At 41.9% G+C, this 23,406-nt stretch overlaps 1 protein-coding gene across 2 annotated transcripts in view; it reads right to left on the bottom strand.

Moving 5' to 3' along the window:
- Positions 1-23,406, bottom strand: part of LOC110528086 (S-adenosylhomocysteine hydrolase-like protein 1) — a 73,959-nt gene that overhangs the window by 13,779 nt on the left and 36,774 nt on the right. For both annotated transcript variants that reach the window (XM_036983638.2, XM_036983639.2), the window contains exons 2-9: positions 15,445-15,556; positions 15,206-15,349; positions 11,648-11,748; positions 9,310-9,412; positions 7,276-7,370; positions 7,038-7,144; positions 6,830-6,946; positions 127-190 (exon numbers count right to left, since the gene is read on the bottom strand). In XM_036983638.2, coding sequence (XP_036839533.1) covers positions 127-190; positions 6,830-6,946; positions 7,038-7,144; positions 7,276-7,370; positions 9,310-9,412; positions 11,648-11,748; positions 15,206-15,349; positions 15,445-15,556 — 843 coding nt within the window. The remainder of the gene's footprint in view (positions 1-126; positions 191-6,829; positions 6,947-7,037; positions 7,145-7,275; positions 7,371-9,309; positions 9,413-11,647; positions 11,749-15,205; positions 15,350-15,444; positions 15,557-23,406) is intronic.

Raw genomic sequence — 23,406 nt, 5'->3', positions numbered from 1 at the left:
AACATGTACTGTACATGTGATAATCATTACACTGAGTGCACATATTCTCATTATAGCAGGTTTAGCATAGCCGGAACAGACTGACTATTTAAACAGAACTACATGTACAGTATGAAACCGCCTTACCTCTCCATAACCACATACAACAACCTGCTTTCCACCAAACATCACATCTGTGGTCCTCTTCAGGCTGCAGACAGAAACATGGAGACAGAGACAAGGGACACAATAGGATTCAGGATATCAGCATTTCTGTGGTGTGTTAAAACCACAGGTTGAGTTAAATGGGCAGTAGTCGTCTATAAAAGCAATTTCCCAGGCCACTGGAGGCCACACAGGCCATGTTGTTAGCCTGATTTATTGGCTTATACAGGCCAGAGATGCTTTGGCTGGGACACAGAAAATGCATCATATTTTGCCTTGGAGAAAAATTCAGCAGAACAGGACTTGAGTATATCAAATAAAAAATCAAATCAAATTGTATTTGTGCCAAATACAACAGGTATCAGTGATTTATTGCTACTTGTTAAAACATCATTTTTGGTGCTGGTGCAGTTTATAAGGTGCTTGTTTTAAACCTTATCGTGAAATGCTTACTTACAAGCCCTTACAACAATACAATTGCATAATAACGAGGCTATATACAGGGGGTACCGGTAATCAAATCAAAATCACTGGGGGTACCGGTACAGAGTCAATGTGCCGGGGTACAGGTTAGTCAAGGTAATTTGTACATGTAGGTAGGGGGGTGGGGGTGTCAATGTAAATTGTCCGGGTGGCCATTTCAGCAGTCTTATAACTTGGGGGTAGAAGCTGTTATGGAGCCTTTTGGACCTAGGCTTGATGCTCCGGTACCACTTGCCAGGCGGAAGCAGAGAAAACAGTCTATGACTAGGGTGGCTAGAATCTTTGACAATTGATGGGGGCTTCCTCTGACACCACCTAGTATATAGGTCCTGGATTGCAGGAAGCTTGGCCTCAGTGATGTATTGGGGCGTACGCACTACCCTTTGTAGCGCCCTATGGTCGGATGCCGAGCAGTTGCCATACCAGGCGGTGATGCAACCGGTCAGGATGCTCTCAATGGTGCAGCTGTAGAACATTGGAGGAAAAGGTGTTGTCGTGCCCTCGTCACAACTGTCTTGGTGTGTTTTGACCATGATGGTCCCCACATTACCAATGAACTAAGGTACATGAAACTCGACCCGCTCCACCGCAACCCCGTTGATGTTAAATGTTCGGCCCTCCTTTTTCTGTAGTCCTCAATCATCTCCTTTGTCTTGCTCATAACTCCTCTCTGTAGGCTGTCTCATTGTTGTCGGTGATCAGGCCTACCACTGTTTTGTCATCAGCAAACTTAATGATGGTGTTGGAGTCGTGCTTGGCCACGCAGTCGTGGGTGAACAGGGAGTACCGGAGGGGACTAAGCACGCACCCCTGAGGGGCCCCGGTGTTGAGGATCAGCATGGCAGATGTGTTGTTGCCTACCCTTACAGCCTGGAGGTGGCCCATCAGGAAGTCCAGGATCCAATTACAGAGAGATGTATTTAGTCCCAGAGTCCTTAGCTTAGTGATGAGCTTTGTGGGCACTATGGTGTTGAACGCTGAGCTGTAATCAATGAACAGCATTCTCACATTGGTGTTCCTTTTTTCCAGGTGGGTGAAGGCAATGTGGAGTGTGATTGAGATTGCGTCATCTGAGGAATGGTTTATGCGAATTGCGAGTGGGTCTAGGGTTTCCGGGAAGATGGTGTTGATGTGAGCCATGACCTGCCTTTCAAAGCACTTCATGGCTACTGACGCGAGTACTACGGGGTGGTAGTAATTTAAGCAGGTTACCTTTGCATTCTTGGGCACAAGGGACTATTGTTGTCTGTTTGAAACATGTAGGTATTACAGACTCGGAAAGGGAGTGGATGAAAATGTCAGTGAAGACACTTGCCAGTTGGTCCGCACATGCGCCGAGTACATGCCCTGGTAATTAGTCTGGCCCGCGACATTGTGAATGTTGACCTTTTTAAAGGTCTTGCTCACATCGGCTATGGAGAGCGTTATCACACAGTCCTTCCAGAGTGCTCTCATGCAAGCTTCAGTGTTGCTTGCCTCAAAGCGAGTATAAAAAAGGCATGTTGCTCGTCTGGTAGGCTCGCGTCATTGGACAGCTCGCGGCTAGGTTTCCCTTTGTAGTCCGTAATAGTTTGCAAGCCCTGCCACATCTGACAAGCGTCAGAGCCTGTGTATTAGGATTCAATCTTAGTCCTGTATTGACGCATTGCCTGTTTGATGGTTCGTCTGAGGGCATTGCGAGATTTCCTCCGGATTAGTGTCCCGCTCCTTGAAAGCGGCAGCTTTAGCCTTTAGCTCGATGCGGATGTTGCCTGTAATCCATGGCTTCTGGTTGGGATATGTACGTACGGTCACTGTGGGGACGACGTCGTCGATGCACTTATCGATGAAGCCGGTGACTGAGGTGGTATACTTCTCAATGCCATTAGATGAATCACAGAATATATTCCAGTCTATGCTAGCAAAACAGTCCTGTAGCGTAGCATCCATCTTACCACTTCAGTATTGAGCGAATCACTGGTACTTCCTGCTTAAGTTTTTGCTTGTAAACAGCAATCAGGAGGATAGAATTATGGTCAGATTTGCCAAATGGAGAGGGAGGGAGTGCTTTGTATGCGTTTCTGTGTGTGGAGTAAAGGTGGTCTAGAATTTTTTCTCCTTTGGCTGCAGATGTGACATGCTGGTAGAAATGAGGTAAAACTGATTTAATTTTGCCAGCATTAAAGTCCCCGGCCACTAGGGGTGTCGCTTCTGGATGAGCATTTTCTTGGTTGCATATGGCCTTATACAGCTCGTTGAGTGCGTTTTTAGTGCCAGCATTGGTTTGTGGTGGTAAATAGATGGCTACGAATAATATAGATGATAACGCTCTTGGTAGATAGTGTGGTCTACAGCAATACCTCGAGACGACTTTAAGATTAGACATCGCGCACCAGGTGTTACTGAAAAACAGACACACCACCGCCCCTCGTCTTGTCATACGTAGTTCTGTCCTGCCAATGATTGGAAAACCCAGCCAGCTCATTATTATTTGTGTCATTGTTCAGCCACGACTCAGTGAAACATAAAATATTACCGTTTTTGATGTCCCGTTGGTAGGGTAGTCGACCGTAGATCATCAAGTTTGTTTTCCAGTGATTACAAGTTGGCCAATAGAACCGATGGTAGTGACGATTTACTCACTTGTCTCTGAATCCACACAAGGCACCCCGACCTTCTCCATCTGTATCTCCGCCTTCTCTTTAGGTGAATGACGGGGATTTAGGCCTGCTCTCCAGAAAGCAGTATATCCTTAGCAACGGACTCAATAAACTTCTAGTCGGACTCATGAACCTCGTCCAGTTCGAGGTGAGTAATCGCTGTTCTGATGTCCAGAAGCTCTTTTCGGTCATAAGCCATCCCCTCCGGCGCCATTTTATGTATGTACAGTATATCAAATTAATTTGATTTGTCACATACACATGGTTAACAGACAGATGTTAATGCGAGTGTAGCGAAATGCTTGTGCTTCTAGTCCCGACCATGCAGTAATATCTAACAATATCTAACAGTGTAAAGGAATTAATAAGAATATGTAAATAAAAATATGGATAAGCGATGGCCGAACGGCATAGGCAAGATGCAGTAGATGGTATAGAGTACAGTATATACATATACGAAGAGTAATGTAGGGTTTGTAAACATTAAATAAAGTGGCTAGTGATACATTTATTACATCCAATTTTTTATTATTAAATTGGGATAGAAGCTGTTTTTCAGGTCTCTCTGTCCCCGCTTTGATGCACCTGTACTGACCTCGCCTTCTGGGTGATAGCGGGGTGAACAGGCAGTGGTTGTTGTTCTTGATGATCTTTTTGGCCTTCCTGTGACATCGGGTGGTGTAGGTGTCTTGGAGAGCAGGTAGTTTGCCCCCGATGATGCGTTGTGTTTATTTTCCTGACACCACACTCCGAGGGCCCTCACCTCCTCCCTGTAGGCCATCTCGTCGTTGTTGGTAATCAAGCCTACCACTGTAGTGTCATCTGCAAACTTGATGATTGAGTTGGAGGCGTGCATGGCCACGCAGTCATGGGTGAACAGGGAGTAAAGGAGAGGGCTGAGAACGCACCTTTGTGGGGCCCCAGTGTTGAGGATCAGCGGGGTGGAGATGCTTCCTACCCTCACCACCTGGGGACGGCCCGTCAGGAAGTCCAGGACCCATTTGCACAGGGCGGGGTCGAGACCCAGGGTCTCAAGCTTAATGATGGCAGCCTTGCGAGGGTTAACATGTTTAAAGGTTGTACTCACGTTGGCTGCAGTGAAGGAGAGCCCGCAGATTTTGGTAGCGGGCCGTGTCAGTGGCACTGTATTGTCCTCAAAGCGAGCAAAGAAGTTGTTTCGTTTGTCTGGGAGCAAGACATCGTGGTCCGCGATGGGGCTGGTTAACTTTTTGTAGTTCGTGATTGACTTTAGACCCTGCCACATGTCTGACTTTAGACTCTCTCGTGTCTGAGCTGTTGAATTGCGACTCTACATTATCTCTATACTGACGCTTAGCTTGTTTGATTGCCTTGCGGAGGGAATAGCTACACTGTTTGTATTCGGTCATGTTTCCGGTCGCCCGCCTTGCGCCTTGCCCTGATTATGTACAGTATCTACAAAATAAATCGAATCGATACATTGTTGTGTAGTGCAAAGAACACTGTTGTAGTGAAGCTTAGCTTAACTTCTTAACCTGTTGTGACGAGCAATCCCGTATCCGGGAGCGTAATTATAGCCTCAAGCTCATTATCATAACGCAACGTTAACTATTCATGAAAATCGCAAATGAAATAAATATATTGGCTCACAAGCTTAGCCTTTTGTTAACAACACGGTCATCTCAGATTTTCAAAAAATGCTTTTCAACCATAGCTACACAAGCATTTGTGTAAGAGTATTGATAGCTAACATAGCATTAAGCCTAGCATTCAGCAGGCAACATTTTCACAAAAACAAGAAAAGCATTCAAATAAAATAATTTACCTTTGAAGAACTTCGGATGTTTTCAATGAGGAGACTCTCAGTTAGATAGCAAATGTTCAGTTTTTCCAAAAATATTATTTGTGTAGGAGAAATCGCTCCGTTTTGTTCATCACGTTTGGCTAAGAAAAAACCCCGAAAATTCAGTCATTACAACGCAAACTGTTTTCCAAATTAACTCCATAATATCGACAGAAACACGGCAAACGTTGTTTAGAATCAATCCTCAAGGTGTTTTTCACATATCTATTTGATGATAAATCACTCGTGGCAGTTTTGTTTCTCTTCTGTTCAAAATGGAAAAATGCACGCACCTGGAGATTACGCAATAGTTTCGATGGAGGACACCGAGCGGACACCTGGTAAATGTAGTCTCTTATGGTCAATTTTCCAATGATATGCCTACAAATACATCACAATGCTGCAAACACCTTGGGGAAACGACAGAAAGTGTAGGCTCATTCCTTGCGCATCCACAGCCATATAAGGAGACATTGGAACACAGCGCATTCGAAATCTGGCTCACTTCCTGTAAGAAATTTCATCTTGGTTTCGCCTGTAGCATTAGTTCTGTGGCACTCACAGACAATACCTTTGCAGTTTTGGAGACGTCAGAGTGTTTTCTTTCCAAAGCTGTCAATTATATGCATAGTCGAGCATCTTTTCGTGACAAAATATCTTGTTTAAAACGGGAACGTTTTTCATCCAAAAATGAAATACTGCCCCCAGAGGTTCAAGAGGTTAAGGTATAGGGGACAGCATTTTCACTTTTGGATAAATAGCGTGCCCAATTTCAACTTCCTGCTACTCATGCCAAGAATATAAGATATGCATATTAGTAGATTTGGATAGAAAACACTCTGTTTGAATCATGTCTGTTAGTATAACAGAACTTATGTAGCAGGCAAAACCCTGAGGACTAACCGTTCAGAATTTTTCTTTTTTGAGGTCTCTGTCTGTTCAGTGAGTTCTCATTGGGAAACAATATTTCTTAGGAACTTGTTTTCAGGTGCTACCGCTTCCACTGGATGTCACCAGTCTTTGGAATTTGGTTGAGGTTATTCCTTTGTGCAATGAAGAAGTCTGGCCATCTAGGAACTGCGTAACACTCTTGAGAGTTGCACTTGAAGACTTGAAAAGTAGCTTGGTTTGTTGTCTTCTTGTATTGAACACAGATAGACCAGTCTTCAATTTGATCGATTATTAACGTTTAAAAATACCAAAAGTTGTATTACAAAAGTAGTTTGAAATGTTTTGGTAAAGTTTACAGGCAACTTTTGAAATATTTTGTAGTGACGTTGCGCAATTTGGAAGCTGTTTTTTCCTGGATCAAACACGCGCCAAATAAATGGACATTTTGGATATTTATGGACGGAATTAATCGAACAAAAGGACCAATTGTGATGTTGATGGGACATATTGGAGTGCCAACAAAAAAAGCTTGTCAAACGTAAGGCATGTTTTATATTTTATTTCTGCGTTTTGTGTAGTGCCTGCAGGGTTGAAATATGCTACCCTATTTGTTTACTGTGCTATCAGATAATAGCTTCTTATGCTTTCGCCGAAAAACCTTTTAAAACGCTGACATTTTGGCTGGATTCACAACGAGTGTAGCTTTAATTTAGTATCTTACATGTGTTATTTAATGAAAGTTAGATTTTTATATCATTTGATTTGAATTTGCATTTTCCCTGGCTTTTGGCCAAGTGGGACGCAAGCGTCCCCTATACCATAAGAAGTTAAAAGTTAATTTAACACCTACCCATCCAGGATAGACTCTCTGCAGCAGTAGAGGTTGTCAAACTTCTGCTTTGTCACAGAGTCATTCACGTTCATGGCTGGCACACATAGTTTGCCTGCTTTGGACAACTGGTACAACCTGAAAGACAAAGAGATGACTAAGTAACTTAGCTCAGAGTTTCCCGCTGGTCTTGCGTGTGTGACTGTACTGTAATCAGAAATAAAATTACCTGTGGACCCCAGTCACACTCTCCTCCACAATGCCCCTGATCTTCTTGAAGACGTTGGGGTATTTCTTATACACCCAGTGGGTCAAGTCCCCTCCATCATCAAGGATCTACCACAGACACAGCAAGAAGGGACAACATTCTCAAACAGTGACAACAGATACGTCAGTAACACAAAATGGTCTACAAGGAAATGTGCCTTGTTGTTAAAGGAGGATAAATTATAGACTTATATGGGTACCATGTTAGGCTGCCAGCCCTCCATGTTGACGCACTTGTCGATACACCACCAGAAGTCATCCTCCGATTCCCCCTTCCAGGCAAAAACCGCCACACCTGCACAAATCACAAGGTAGTTGGGCGAATAGAGGGGTTTAGAAATTACTATATTTCTCCAGATCAGACAGATATGACAAAACAGAGACAAATCAAAATCCCTTTTTAAACAACCGCACAGGGTCCTGAACCTTTAATATAAGCAAAAGCATTGGTTTGTGACCCAAAGACCCTTCATTCCAGAGAGAGCAGAACTGATCACGTTTGAACGCATGGTGCTCGACATCCATATAATCTGCTCTAAAGCCATATTAATATAATGGCCTGCAGCTTAACTCCAGATATCTGGACCTGCACAACAATCCAACCACAACACCACAGAGCCTAGAACAGCGCTGTAGGCTCCTCCAGCAGGCAGTACACTTACACAACCCTGCTCACTAAAGACTTCAGCTCTCTAACATTAAAGCTAACTTCACACTCTCATAATCATTCAGGAAACAGGTATCAATAGCAGCCGTAACAGTATTGACATCAGTACTGAACAATCATGTAGAATCGCTACAGTAGCTTATTAGGCTTAGTTACACAGTAGTCCTATACTGTTATGTGTCTTCATGACCAATTGTTGTGAACTGAGCTAACATTTTACTTCCTTTCTGACATGCTAATAACATCAGAATTTAGGCTTCATAACACAGAGGGTGTGAGTAAAACCCTCCGTATGTCTGTTCTCTAAACCAAGAGGGGATAATAAGATGGGTCTCGTGTCTCAAAAGCTGTTATCCTGTCATTTCTAGAAGAGGACCAAACATCAGGTGAAAGCTGCAGCAGGACAGAAGGCCTCCTGGTCATTTCCACCCCAGAGAGAGCAGAGCAGAGCAGGCAGGAACAGAAGCTGCCAGAGGACATAGCCCTTTCATCTGTTAGCCAGGAGATTTCTCTCCATAAAAGACCTGGACCAACTGTTTATTAGAAAGAGATACTCTGACAGATGGAGCTTTACACAACTATGTGGGAAAGGGAGAGCTTATGTAAAAATAAAAATAAAGTTTAAAAAAAGAGTGGTACACTAAAACACAATTCTGATTCCTGCTATTGGACGTGAGGGGTAGGTAGATTTTGAAGGCTCTATGGTTCCTCTGCTACGCTACTCGTCCTGTATGACCATACAGCTAGAAACACGCTATTCAGCACCTGGGCTTAGGATCTCTATCCCACTGACTTTTTCTTAGTTAACCTCATATCTAGTCCTCCAACCTCATCCCTGTCTCTGTGTCTGTAAGTATACACCTATGTACTACTATCTACTCCTTTCATCTGGTCAAGTCTCCATCTCAGTAGGTTTCTGGCAGGCTTGCTGTATGGTATGAGGATTGCTGGCATAACTCACTCGTAGAAAATGTCAACACTGCTGAGTGGGTTGTAAACAGTCAGAGGATACTGTGTGCGTAGGACAAGTTAATCAGCTCACAGCCTGTGTGCCAGTTCCTCTCCCAGCTTGAGCTGTGTGACTACTTTAATGCAGTCTGACTCTAGTGAACCTCTCTGTCTAACAGGCCAAGGAACAAAGATACCCCACTACGGAAACACATATACTTAACAATCACCCAGCAACCCAAGAGATATGCGTGTCTTGGTTCTGTAGTTCAATAACTAGAGGGCAAGCCGGATGTTCTCTAGTCTCTGTGTTTTCCAAGACTTTATTGAGAACATATCGAAAAACGTCTCCTTGGTTTCAAAGGGCACAGGGAAGCAAATCACTCCCAACTCTTAGCATCCTTACAAAACACCCATTTAACAATAATGTAATTCATTACATATTAATACAAGTTAAAGTATGCAGAGTATGCAGAAATAGTACTAATTAATATGAATGTGATGAACCACAACTTTCAAAAACATCTTCTGAAGTACATTCCGCCTCTCATTCTTTTCCATATAGAAGCTCATACTGTAACAAAGCAGTAAAGTATTGATGTTGAAAGCTTTTACTTACCGATCTCTGAGAGGGCAGCTGCCACCTCGTTCTGTGTTGAGTAGATGTTACAGGCTGTCCAGCGACACTGGGCCCCCAGGGCCACCAGAGTCTCAATCAACACCTGAAGGCAAGAGAGAGGGGGTTGAATGAGAAAGGAACAAGAAAAAAAACATTACTTTTACATCTCTGTTCATAAATAGCCTTAGCTTTACAGTACACAAAAGAGAGCAGTAAATATTCACACTGAGCTCTTGTTTCACAAAGTGGGATTAAAATTGATTTAATTGTAATTTTTGGTCAGTGATGTACACACAATACTCTAATTTCAAAGTGGAAGAAAAAATAAACTATATTTTTTTCATTTGTTTTAGGTTATTGTCCTGCTGAAAGGTGAAAGCAGACAAACAGGATTTCCTCTAAGATTTTGCCTGTGCTTCGCTTGATTACATTTATTTTTGTCCTAAATAACTCCCTAGTCCTTGCTGATGACAAGCATACCTAGAACATGATGCAGTTACCTCCATGCTTGAAAATATGAAGAGTGGTACTCAGTGATTTGTTGTGCTGGATTTGACCCAAACTTAATGTTTTGTATTCAGGACAGAAATAGAACATATTTTTTGCACTATTACTTAGGTAGCGGCAGGTAGCCTAGTGGTTAGAGAGTTGAACTTGTAACCAAAACGTTGCAAGATCGAATCCCTGAGCTGGCAAGGTAAAAATCTGTCATTCTGCCCCTGAACAAGGCAGTTAACCCACTGTTCCTAGGCCGTCATTGAAAATAAGAATTTATTCTTAACTGACTTGCCTAGGTAAATAATACTGTTTTTCCTTAAGGTTCATCTTGCATTTTACCAGAGAAAAGGAGTATGTCTACGCTGAGAAAATAACCTGAGAAAAGTCAGTCACAGCACTGTCTGCCGATAGAACGCCAGTTTGTGAATTCTCATCCAAGATGTGTCTGATGCCAAGCAGAAATTACAATAAGAAGCATTTTAGATTTGTGCTTACAAAACGCAGCAATATATTTATTTTGCTTTTTTTTTTTTTGGCGTAGAAAACTAAGAATTTGGCCAACCCGGGTGGCGCAGTGGTCTAAGGCACTGCATCGCAGTGCTAGCTGTGCCACCAGAGACTCTGGGTTCGAGCCCAGGCTCTGTCGCAGCCGGGCACGGTAGGGATATCGTTGTCTCATCGCGAACTAGCTAACTAGAACTCCTGTGGCGGGCCGGGCGCAGTACACGCTGACCAGGTCGCTAGGTGTACGGTGTTTCCTCCGACACATTGGTGCGGCTGGCTTCCGGGTTGGATGCGCGCTGTGTTAAGAAGCAGTGCGGCTTGGTTGGGTTGTGTTGTGTTGTGTTTCGGAGGACGCATGACTCTCGACCTTCGTCTCTCCCAAGCCCGTACGGGAGTTGTAGCAATGAGACAAGACAGTAACTACTAATAATTGGGGATACCACGAAAATGGGGAGAAAATGGGGGTAAAAAAAAGAAAAAACTAAGAATTCTGCGTTAACACGACCGCTAAATTTAAATTGCTAGCTATCTAAGTAAGTGGCTGAATTAATAAGGTGATGGGGCATCATTGTGTTGGCTTTCTGCCGTGTTTGAGAAGTCAAAGCCCTTCCAACAAACCATTCTGATTTCCATGCGTTTTTTCTCCTCTCCATTCTCTGCCCGTCTGCTTCTACCACAACTGCTCCTTGCCAATCTTCTCAGAGCAGAGCAGGTAGGCCCATTGCCTTAGCAACTCCAGACTCCACACAGACAGTGTGTACACATTCTGATCTAGTGCCAGTACTGTTCATTTGCACAATGTCTCTCTTTCAAATTCTCTTATAAAATGTCAAAACACACCAAAAATGACATTCGGTAGCTCCTACCCATCTATACATGTATAATTTTAGGAGCTGGATTGCCTGTCTTTGCAATTCATTTCTCTCTCGATTGCGCTCGTTTGTTAATTTTGTTAGCATTCTGGTAATAGACCCCCAATTAGAATTTTTCCGCCCTTGTGTACTAAGCTAGTAATACCGTAAATCCCGGGATGAGAGAAGAACGGTATGAAGGTATGAAAATCTGTATTCCGCACAACCTTATTCTGTAGTAGCGATACTGTGGGGAAGAGTCTTCGCACTGATATTTGGGTATGTCAGAGGGAGAGGTGTCTCATTGCAGCAAAGCTTGGGTATTGGAGACAGTGTAAGTTAGTGTAAACAACAGGGCCAACTTGGTTACTGCAAAAGTCTCTGTGTACGCTGTGACCTTCAAATCCTACTTTATACGGAGGAAAATGTCCTCCTGTAGCCTTGGCAGAGATATTAGGATAGGTAAGAAGACAGAGTTTTCTTACTGCAGTCTGGGCAGTGATGTGAGTGCAGCCAACAATTTTTGCCCCAGCAAGTGGCTTCTCTCCCTGGGCTCTCTTCCTGAGGGAGATTAATGCTGACATATCTGTGGAGAAAGAGAGAAGGGGTGATAAAGAGAGTGAAGGAGATGGAGAAAGAGATTCCAAACATGTTAGCTACATTCAGAGAGTAGATCAACAGAAAAGTGGTCTGAATATAAAGCCCTTCCAACTCTCCCATCTTCCACACAAATCTCTCTCAAAATTAAGGGACTCAAAGAATTTCCTACACCAAAACCTTCTGAGCACCGTAAAATTCAAATAACCTCAAATAAGCTATGACTTTGCAACCTGCCAATGCATATTGGACAATGATGATCACTCCATATCAAGCTCTGGAGTTGTGCTGACAGTGTTAGGGGTGTAGATTCAGCTGCCATGCTGCACATAAAAAAACATTTAGGCCAAGGACAACACATCAAATCTAAATTATTTGGGGAGTAATGTCTGAAATCAAACGCAATGATAAAATGAGAACTTTAGACAAAGAATTTGCTACATGGCAAAAACTGAAGGTCAGCTTCATCAAAGGTGTCAACTAGTGGTTAGGCCAAGGGCTGTGACGGTGACCGTATTACCACCACACAGGCGGTCAGGAGTCATGACCTCAATCAAATTCTACATGATCGTTTAGTCACGGTAATTAGGATTCTCCGAGCTCTGATGCTGCTGGTCATTAGTAGCCTACCAAGCTTGCTAACTGCATGGTACTCAGCACTCTATTGTCCCTCTAATCACTCTGACAACACAAACGTAATCGAAAATCCAACACTTCATGAAAGCCCATAAGCTTATGGTGCACAACATTTCTATAGGCTATGCAATTGCGGGAGAAGACAAGAGTTTTGATGGCCTCTATTAAAAATAGGTGGATCCAATTAGCTTTCTATAGGCTAGGCCTACTATATTTATTTTTAACTTTCCTAATATTAAGCACATTGCTTTACTTTACCACAGGAGTACAGCCTACCTGGCTGGCATGAAAATGAACCATGGGAAAAGCGTCCTCCATTCGATATTTAAGTGCATGAATAACATTTATTGTTTTTCCCCTGCCCCGAGACAGGTGCATGATAATGGTCCATTCTATATCAAAACTAATTTCCCACCTATACACAAAAGTATGTGGACACCCCTTCAAATGAAGGGATTTGGTTATTTCAGCCACACCTGAAATGTATTATCACTTATGAATGATGCCCAGCGTGCGCAGTAAGGCAAAAAAAATTATATATTTTTTTAATTAAAATCATATAGTCACACTTCTCATGTAGCCTAGCCCATAAGCCTATATTTGTTGATAAGGTTTGTATCACAAAAAATGGGCAAATAACTTCCAAAAATTAAGCACATTAATCTGCTTCAAAACCGGTGTTGAGCCTAACTGGCATACAAAGGCGGCGCGTGAGTTTCAGGAAGATCATTTTCACCACAGAAATACACCTTTATAATGAAGCATTACATGCATAATCAAATTTGCAGTTACTTTTGAGAACAGTGTTTTCCCACTAATTGATACGCTTATAATCTGAAGAAATAACCTAATAGTTTATGAACATTTTAAGCTAAACGTTCTGAATTGTTGCATCAGCCTCATTGCTTTAAAAAAAAAAATATCCGAATGGTTGTATTAATTTGGGATCTATCGCATCAAACAGAGTATATTTGGAATATTTATTTCTCACACAGAAGGACAAGTTGACCAATAGAATAGGTCAACTTTTGTACTATGGGGGATAGTAGATTGACATAGGCTAGTGCTTTTGCTGTTCGTTAGGCCTACTCATCTTGTTGGCTGTCAAAGTAAATATGGACAGTTCTTCTAACATCTTCAATAGGTACCGCGGAATTCAATAAGAGGGACGCGCACAGTTGCGTCCCCGATGTGTCTGTCTTCACTTCAAGCCTACTTCAGTGCTGAGATGGCTGTGAGAAGGACCCGATCAAATGACGGGCATTGGCTTATAAGAACTGAGATATCTGAGAGAGCCATGTGAATGAGAGGTGGCTGCCGGGAGAAGGGAATGATAATTATTATATTCAGCCCAAGGGCACATCGGCCACTTTGGCCGCAAAAGGCAGGGACTTTTTTAGGGGTCATTACTGCCACACAAGGAGGATGCCGCTGGAATTGAGGCCTGGGGAGCATATTATCAAGTGCTTCTCAAATTGTGAATGAGAGACTGATGAAGTGTGTGCATCCTTCAAAATCAACAAAGCAGAGCCCATGCCTTCCATGGCTTTTTTCAAGTCATCATTAGAGTCACATCATGCAGCATTAGAATGTATTAAAAATCAAAGCATATAGCCCAACGTTTGTATCACAACAACATTTGCATAATTAACTAAATTAAGCATGTAGGATGACCTGTTTCTTTGTTAACCGCTCAACACAGACTAGCCGCATGCGCGCACTCCCTCGGAAATTGCTTGGAGAAAATATCCTTTCTATTTTATTCAGCTTTGTTCAATTGGATTCTTTATATTCTAAGCAAATGTTGTTTGCTAAATGAACTAGTGTATCCCACAGCTATGGCATAGCCAGATCTGGGCCTAACATAAGGACAATTCAAAGTTTGCTATTCTGTTCTTCTGAAATTGACTACATTTTCCTCATATCATGTTTCTTTAGACCAAAGGTCTGCATCGGTGACTTGCAGGCCATGCGTGGAAGCCAAGAGATGCTAAACGTGTTAATTGTAATTAAAGGTCAATTACCGTGAGACCGGCAGTTATTTGCTTGACAATCACCAGCTGACAACATTTCATGACCGCCACAACCCTAGTTAGAACCAGTGAATCTTAGATTTTTCTGCATAATGTTTTTCTCTCTCTGATGTGACTTGTGTGAGTTACACTTCAAATGACTGATCAGCAAAACCAAAGAAAAGCCTAATAACACGACACAGCAGTCATCTATTAAGCCTTTAAGAGCAAAAGCCATTTCTGCAGACAGATTGACGTCGACCAATCTGACTAAAGATAACAAGCTTAATATAGATAACTAGCTAGACTCTAGCTGCTAGAGGATGTCAGTCATTCACAGAACTGAGAGAAGCTGTTATTTTCTTATCCCAGATTCTCCCCTTCAATCAGTGTCTTGGTTAATCTGACACGGCCAATCCTGGCCTTGGAGGGTGGAACTCTAGTACATTTCCGAGCAACAGGCCCAAAGTCCTGGCAAGAGCAATATTTAGATATACTTTACTGTCGGTTGTTCACAGAAATGTTTTTGTTGCTCTTTTCATCCTGATTGATGCCAGTAGTGGTTTTATTAAGATGTCCTAATATTACCTATGATCAAAGACTGTCAACCATTGATTAGTCTAATTGATTCATGCCATAAAACAGCAAATTTCAAGAACATGCTTTAAATAACCAACAACCAGTACCTTACACCTGGAGCCCCCTAGGAACGTTTTTAGGTTTATCACTTCTTATCGTCTTGTGTTGTTCTGTATGTGAGAGGTGAAGGTGACAGGTTACTGAGTCATGTTACTGTACCTTGTTCTGCAATCTCAATCTCACGACGACCAAATTCGGCCTGTTTGATGTTCTTCACACAGAAGTCACTGGTGCCCTTGGAGTTGAGCTGTGTTTTGTCCCGTGGTGAAGTCTCATCGTCAGAGCTGTCTGTGTAGGACGCAGCTGAGAAAGGAGACAGAGAAGGGAAAGTCAGCAAGAAAGGGTCAAGCAATCCATACATAGCTATGTATGTATATGCGTGTTTGTTTGTGTAGTACCGGAGCTGTAGCTGTCCGTGGATGACTGAGAGATGGATCGAGATAGCGAGCGTCGGCCAGCCTTGGTAGGGAACCTGCTGAACTCCTGCTTGTCTTCCACAAACTGGATTTGCTGAAGGTGCAAAAGAGGGTACAATTTAGAATGGGGCCGACCCCATTTTATCTACTGGTCGATTGTTTGGCCGATACGCTATTGGTTGACCGAGATATTATTAGTCGAGCAGTAGCAAAAAAATTCAAATAATTATAATTCATGGTGTACAAGACACCAGTCTGATTCATGCCTGTCTAAGTAGACTAATCCATTGTGGAGGAAGTGGGGATGGCACGCACTACAGCAATTCATTTGTTATATGACGTAAGAACTATAGTGCAACACTAATAAAAATATTATTTTATAACATATGTGTTTTCTCCCGCGTTGGATAGTCGTCGCTGTCCATGGTTCTGAAACACATCAGCGTGCTGTTGAATTGGCGCCTTTTCCTAGACCATGTTGCTATGTGCATAATAACAAAGGTAAACAGCATATTGGTGTTGAGAACAACGCGGCGGAGGCTGCAGAATAAGGAGACGAGAAACAGCCCTTGCCTTATTGCCTAAGAAAAGTGAGGTAACACCAACTTAATTAGGTCTAGAATCAATAGCCAAACTGTTAAATGTGCCTGGCTTTATAAATAATCCATATACAGTACCTGTCAAAAGTTTTAGAACACCTACTCATTCAAGGGTTTTTCTATATTTTTCACTATTTTATACATTGTAGAATGTTATTGAAGACATCAAAACTATGAAATAACACATATGTAATCATGTAGTAACCAAAAAAAGTCAAACGAAATCAAAATATATTTTAGATTCTTCAAATAGCCACCCTTTGCCTTGATGACAGCTTTGCACACTTGGGATTCTCTCAACCAGCTTCATGAGGTAGTCACCTGGAATGCATTTCAATTAACAGGTGTGCATTCTTAAAGTTAATTTGCAGAATTTCTTTCCCTAATGCATTTGAGCCAGAAAGTTGTCTTGTGACAAGGTAGGGGTGGTATACAGAAGATGGTATTTTCCCAAATACGGCTAAGTCCAAATTATGGCAAGAACAGCTCAAATAAGCAAAGAGAAACGACAGCCAATCATTACTTTAAGACATGAAGGTCGGTCAATCCGGAACATTTCAAGAACTTTGAAAGTTTCTTCAAGTGCAGTCGCAAAAACCATCAAGCGCTATGATGAAACTGGCTCTCATGACGACCGCCACAGGAAAGGAAGACCCAGAGTCACCTCTGCTGCAGAGGATAAGTTCATTAGCGTTATTAGCCTCAGAAATTGCAGCACAAATAATTGTTTCAGAGTTCAAGTAACAGACATCTCAACATCAACTGTTCAGAGCAGACTGCGTGAATCAGGCCTTTATGGTCGAATTGCTACAAAGAAACCACTACTAAAGGTCACCAATAATAAGAAGACGTGTTTGGGCCAAGAAACACGAGCAAATGGACATTAAACCAGTAGAAATTTGTCCTTTGGTCTGGAGTTCAAATTTGAGATTTTTGTTTCCAACCGCCGTGTCTTTGTGAGATGCGTTGCGGGTGAAGAGATGATCTCCGCATGTGTATTTCCAACCGTAAAGCATAGAGGAGGAGGTGGTATGGTGTGGGGGTGCTTTGCTGATGACACGGTCTGTGATATATTTAGAATTCAAGGCACAATTAACCAGCATGGCTACCACAGCATTCTGCAGCAATACGCCATCCCATCTGGTTTGTGCTTAGTGGGACTATCATTTGTTTTTCAACAGGACAATGACCCAACATGCCTCCAGGCTGTGTAAGGGCTATTTAACCAAGAAGGAGAGTGATGAGTGCTGCATCAGATGACCTGGCCTCCACAAATCACCCGAACTCTACCCAATTGAGATGGTTTGGGATGAGTCGGAGTGCAGCGTGAAGGAAAAGCAGCCGATAGATAGAGATAGATAGATAGTCTCTCTCTCTCTATGACCCAAGATGGCACAGCAGTCAGACGTCCTTTGTCCTCGTCTTGTCCCGTGTGTGTGTCCCGTGTGTGTGTGTGTGTGTGTGTGTGTGTGTGTGTGTAGGTGTAAATATATTTTCTTCTCATATCTTTTTATTTAAAAAAAATCAAAAAAAATGTCAGTCCCGGAGCAAACATCAATTATTCCAGAGCTAGCCAGCTGAAGAGTTCCATCAGCCACTCCTGGGCTACAATCAACTATCCGGACACGTTTTACTGCCGACACGGAGCCCCACCGGGCCTTCACGACTGGACAACCAACGTTATCTGCCCAGGGGAGTTATCCAACTGGCCCCTCTGTCGCGACGTTAACTGAACGCCCATCTGCGACCCGATAATCGTTAGCTATCTTATAGGCTGCTATCTGGGTCACTACAACTATATCTATTTTGCCAATTGGATTGGTCCCCTCTACCATACGGAACCCCACTAATCTACCGACAAAAACGCATGAGGTGCGTAGAGGTGAATCCAGGCCCTGCAGTGCCTAGCTCCACTCCTATTCCCCACGCTCTCTTTTGATGACTTCTGTAACCGTAATAGCCTTGGTTTCATGCATGTTAACATTAGAAGCCTCCTCCCTAAGTTTGTTTTATTCACTGCTGTAGCACACTGCCAACCCGGATGTCCTAGCTGTGTCTGAATTCTGGCTTAGGAAGACCAAACACTCTGAAATCTCCATCCCAAACGACAACATTTTCAGACAAGATAGAACGGCCAAAGGGGGCGGTGTTGCAATCTACTGCAGAGATGACCTGCAGAGTTCTGTCCTACTATCCAGGTCTGTACCAAAACAATTTGAACTTCTACTTTTAAAAATACAACTCTCTAAAAACAAGTATCTCACCGTTGCCGCCTGCCATAGACCACCCTCTGACTGCCCTTAACCAACACAAAAACATCCTATGGCGTTCTGCTTTAGCATCGAACAGCCCCCATGATATGCAACTTTTCAGGGAAGTTAAAAACCAATATACACAGGCAGTTAGAAAAGCCAAGGCTAGCTATTTCAAGCAGAAATTTGCTTCCTGCAATACAAACACAAAAAAGTTCTGGGACACTGTAAAGTCCATGGAGAATAAGAACACCTCCTCCCAGTTGCCCACTGCACTGAGGACAGGAAACTCTGTCACCACCGATAAATCCACTATAATTGAGAATTTCAATAAGCATTTTTCTATGACTGGCCATGCTTTCCACCTGGCTACCCCTACCCCAGTCAACAGCACTGCACCCCCCACAGCAACTCGCCAAAGCCTTCCACATTTCTCCTTCTCCCAAATCCAGTCAGCTGATGGTCTGAAAGAGATGCAAAATCTGGACCCCTACAAATCAGCCGGGCTAGACAATCTGGAACCTTTCCTTCTAAAACTATCTGCCGAAATTGTTGCAACCCCTATTACTTGCCTGTTCAACCTCTTTCGTGTCGTCTGAGATTACCAAAGAATGGAAAGCAGCTGCGGTCATCCCCCTCTTCAAAGCAGGGGACACTCATGACCCAAACTGCTACAAACCTATATCTATCCTACCCTGTCTTTCTAAGGTCTTCGAAAGCCAAGTCAACAAACAGATTACCGACCATTTCGAATCCCACCGCACCTTCTCCGTTTCAGAGCTGGTCATGGGTGCACCTCAGCCACGCTCAAGGTCTTAAACGATATCTTAACCGCCATCGATATCAAACAATACTGTGCAGCCGTATTCATTGACCTGGCCAAGGCTTTCGACTGTCAATCACCACATCCTCATCGGCAGAGTCGATAGCCTTGGTTTCTCAAATGATTGCCTCGCCTGGTTCACCAACTACTTCTCAGATTGAGTTCAGTGTGTCAAATCGGAGGGCCTGTTGTCCGGGTCTCTGGCAGTCTATGGGGGTGCCACAGGGTTCAAATCTTGGGCCGACACTCTTCTCTGTATACATCAATGATGTCGCCCTTGCTGCTGGTGTGTCTGATCCACCTCTACGCAGACGACACCATTCTGTATACTTCTGGCCCTTCTTTGGACACTGTTAACAACCCTCCAGGCAAGCTTCAACGCCATACAACTCTCCTTCCGTGGCCTCCAACTGCTCTTAAATACAAGTAAAACTAAATGCATGCTCTTCAACCGCTCGCAGCCTGCACCTGCCCGCCCACCCGTCCAGCATCACTACTCTGGACGGTTCTGACTTAGAATACATGGACAACTACAAATACCTAGGTGTCTGGTTAGACTGTAAACTCTCCATCCAGACTCAAATTAAACATCTCCAATCCAAAGTTAAATCTAGAATTGGCTTCCTATTTCGCAACAAAGCATCCTTCACTCATGCTGCCAAACATACCCTCGTAAAACTGACCATCCTACCGATCCTCGACTTCGGCGATGTCATTTACAAAATAGTCTCCAATACCCTACTCAATAAATTGGATGCAGTGTTTTTTTTGCCTTTACATCCCTTATCTCACCTCATTTGCTCACATCGTATATAGACTTATTTTTCTACTGTATTATTGACTGTATGTTTGTTTTACTCTGTTGTATGTGTTGAACTGCTTTGCTTTATCTTGACCAGGTCGCAATTGTAAATGAGAACTTGTTCTCAACTTGCCTACCTGGTTAAATAAAGGTTACATTTAAAAAAGCATATGTGGGAATTCCTTCAAGACTATTGGAAAAGCATTCCACGTGAGGCTGGTTGAGAGAATGCCAAGAGAGTGCAAAGCTGTCATAAAGGCAAAGGGTGGTTATTTGAAGAATCTAAAATATAAAAATTTGTTTAACACTTTTTTGGTTACTACATGATTCCATAGTTTTGATGTCTTCCCTATTACTCTACAATGTAGAAAAGTCAAAATTAAGATAACCCTTGAACGAGTAGGTGTTCTAAAACCTTTGACAGGTAGTGTATATCTACAGAGATAAGACAGATTCTGTTTATATTGCCTGTTTGAGTGTTTGTTTAATTGCCTTTGATTCCGTGAGCACCAAGCCTCACACAACCACAACATGTTGGATAAACAATTTCACAAATTCGGCTGTTTTTAAATCTTTGCTTTGCTGTAATAAAGGCTTTGGTATTATTTACACTGTTCCAAATTCCCAGAAAAATTATATTTATAATACATTTTCTTGATATCATTGTTATTATTATTATGATCCTCATTATAATAATAATTGATGTCATTATAATTTGTAGGCTTAGTATAGCAGCCTTGTATAACCACTACTGAGCTGTAGGCCTAAGAGCACATCCTGTTTAGTCTTAATACCACAACTTACTTAGGCCTGTATTTCAATACTTATATAGGCTACTGTAATTTGTTCATGTCATCACACAGCATATGAGTCATTAGCTGAAGCTGGAGACTCATATCTCCCTCACTAACTTTAAGCATCCACTGTCAGAGCAGCTTACAGATCATTGCAGCTGTGCATAGCCTATCTGTAAAGTTTTCATAATAATAACAATTAATTGCCATTTTTGAACACCGATCATGGCCGATTACATTGCACTCCACAAGGAGACTGCGTGACAGGCCGACTACGTGTTTTGTGAGTGCAGCAAGGAGCCAAGTTAAGGTGCAAGCTAGCATTAAACGTATCTTATAAAAAACAATCAAACATAATCACTAGTTAACTACACATTGTTGATGATATTACTAGTTTATCTAGCGTGTCCTGCATTGCATATAATCAATACGGTGCCTGTTAATTTATCATTGAATCACAGCCTACTTCGACAAACAGGTGATCATTTAACAAGCGCATTCGCGAAAAAAAGCACTGTTGTTGCACCAATGTGTACCTAACCATAAACATCAATGCCTTTCTTTAAAATCAATACACAAGTATTTTAAACCTGCATATTTAGTTAATATTGGCTGCTAACATTATGTCACTTCTCTTGCGTTCTGTGCAACAGAGTCAGGGTATATGCATCAGTTTGGGCCGCCTGGCTCGTTGCGAACTGTGAAGACTATTTCTTCCTAACAAAGACAGCCAACTTTGCCAAACGAGGGATGTTTTAACAAAAGCGCATTTGAGAAAAAAAGCCCAATCGTTGCACGAATGTACCGAACCATAAACATCAATGCCTTTCTTAAAATCAATACACAGAAGTATATATTTTTTTAAACCTGCATATTTAGTTAAAAGAAATCCAGGTTAGCAGGCAATATTAAACTAGGGAAATTGTGTCACTTCTTGCGTTCATTGCACGCAGAGTCAGGGTATATGCAACAGTTTGGGCCGCCTGGCTCGTTGCGAACTAATTTGCCAGAATTTTACGTAATTATGACATAACATTGAAGGTTGTGCAATGTGACAGGAATATTTAGACTTATGGATGCCACCCGTTAGATAAAATAAGGAACAGTTCCATATTTCACTGAAAGAATAAATGTTTTGTTTTCGAAAAAATAGTTTCCGGATTTGACCATATTAATGACCTAAGGCTCGCATTTCTTTGTGTTATTATGTTATAATTAAGTCTATGGTTTGATATTTGATAGAGCAGTCGGACTGAGCGATGGTAGGCAGCAGCAGGCTCGTAAGTATTCATTCAAACAGCACTTTTGTGCTTTTGCCAGCAGCTCTTCGCTGTGCTTCAAGCATTGCACTGTTTATGATTTCAAGCCTATCAACTCCCGAGATTAGGCTGGCAATACTAAAGTACCTATTTGAACATCCAATAGTCAATATATATGTATATGAAATACAAATGGTATAGAGAGAAATATTCCTATAATAACTACAACCTAAAACTTCTTACCTTGGAATATTGAAGACTCATGTTTATAAAAGGAACCACCAGCTTTCATGTGTTTTGAGCAAGGAACTGAAACGTTAGCTTTCTTACATGGCACACATTGCACTTTTACTTTCTTCTCCAACACTTTGTTTATGCATTATTTAAACCAAATTGAACATGTCATTATTTATTTGTGGCTAAATTGATTTTATTGATGCATTATATTAAGTTAAAATAAGTGTTCATTCAGTATTGTTCTAATTGTATTTATTTTATATATTTATGTAACAATGACATTTTTTCTTTTTTTTTACATTTTTAAATCGGCCGATTAATTAGGTATCGGCTTTTTTTGGTCCTCCAATAAATCGGTATTGGCGTTGAAAAATCATAATCGGTCAACCTCAAGTAAATAACCAACCCAACTACCTCATCCCCATATTGTTATTTATTTTTGATCCTTTGCACCCCAGTATCTCTACTAGCACATTCATCTTCTGTACATCTATCACTCCAGTGTTTATTTGCGAAATGGTAATTATTTTGCCACTATGGCCTATTTATTGCCTTACCTCCCTAATCTTACCTCATTTGCACACACTGTAAATATACTTTTCTATTGTGCTATAGACTGTACGTTTGTTTATTCCATGTGTAACTCTGTGTGGTTGTTTGTGTCGCACTGCTTTGCTTTATCTTGGCCAGGTCGCAGTTGTAAATGAGAACTTGTTCTCAACTGGCCTACCTGCTTAAATATAGGTAAAAAAAAAAATTTAATCATGATTTGAAGTGCAATCAAGCATTTCAGTTTTATAATAAAATAAAGCAAGCCTTGAATAATTAGCCTAAACAATAAATTAACCGTTCCATTTCGGAAATTGTATACACAAATGAAGTGACTTTTTCGTCTTTGCTGTAATAAAGGCTTTAAAAAAAACTCTGATACGTTTATAATTTATTTTGTGTTGTTTACATTGTTCCAAATGGTCAGAAAATGATATTGGAATCTAACAGCACCTGTTTGGCACACAAAATATGCACGCAGCGCTTGCTCCTTAATTTATTTGTCTAGTCTCATTTTTTCCACACATCTGACTACCTCTTTACCTCCTGTGCAACTAGTAAACATTCCCTAATTTCAAGTTTATTTCTCATGTCCTCTGCATCCATTTGGCTTTTACGGTGTTCGAAGT

Source organism: Oncorhynchus mykiss, chromosome 7, assembly GCF_057628025.1.
Source record: "Oncorhynchus mykiss isolate SJ-2025 chromosome 7, ASM5762802v1, whole genome shotgun sequence".
Lineage (NCBI taxonomy): Eukaryota > Metazoa > Chordata > Actinopteri > Salmoniformes > Salmonidae > Oncorhynchus > Oncorhynchus mykiss.
Note: the sequence above shows the minus strand (reverse complement) of the source record. Positions and strands in the feature narration are given on the sequence as shown.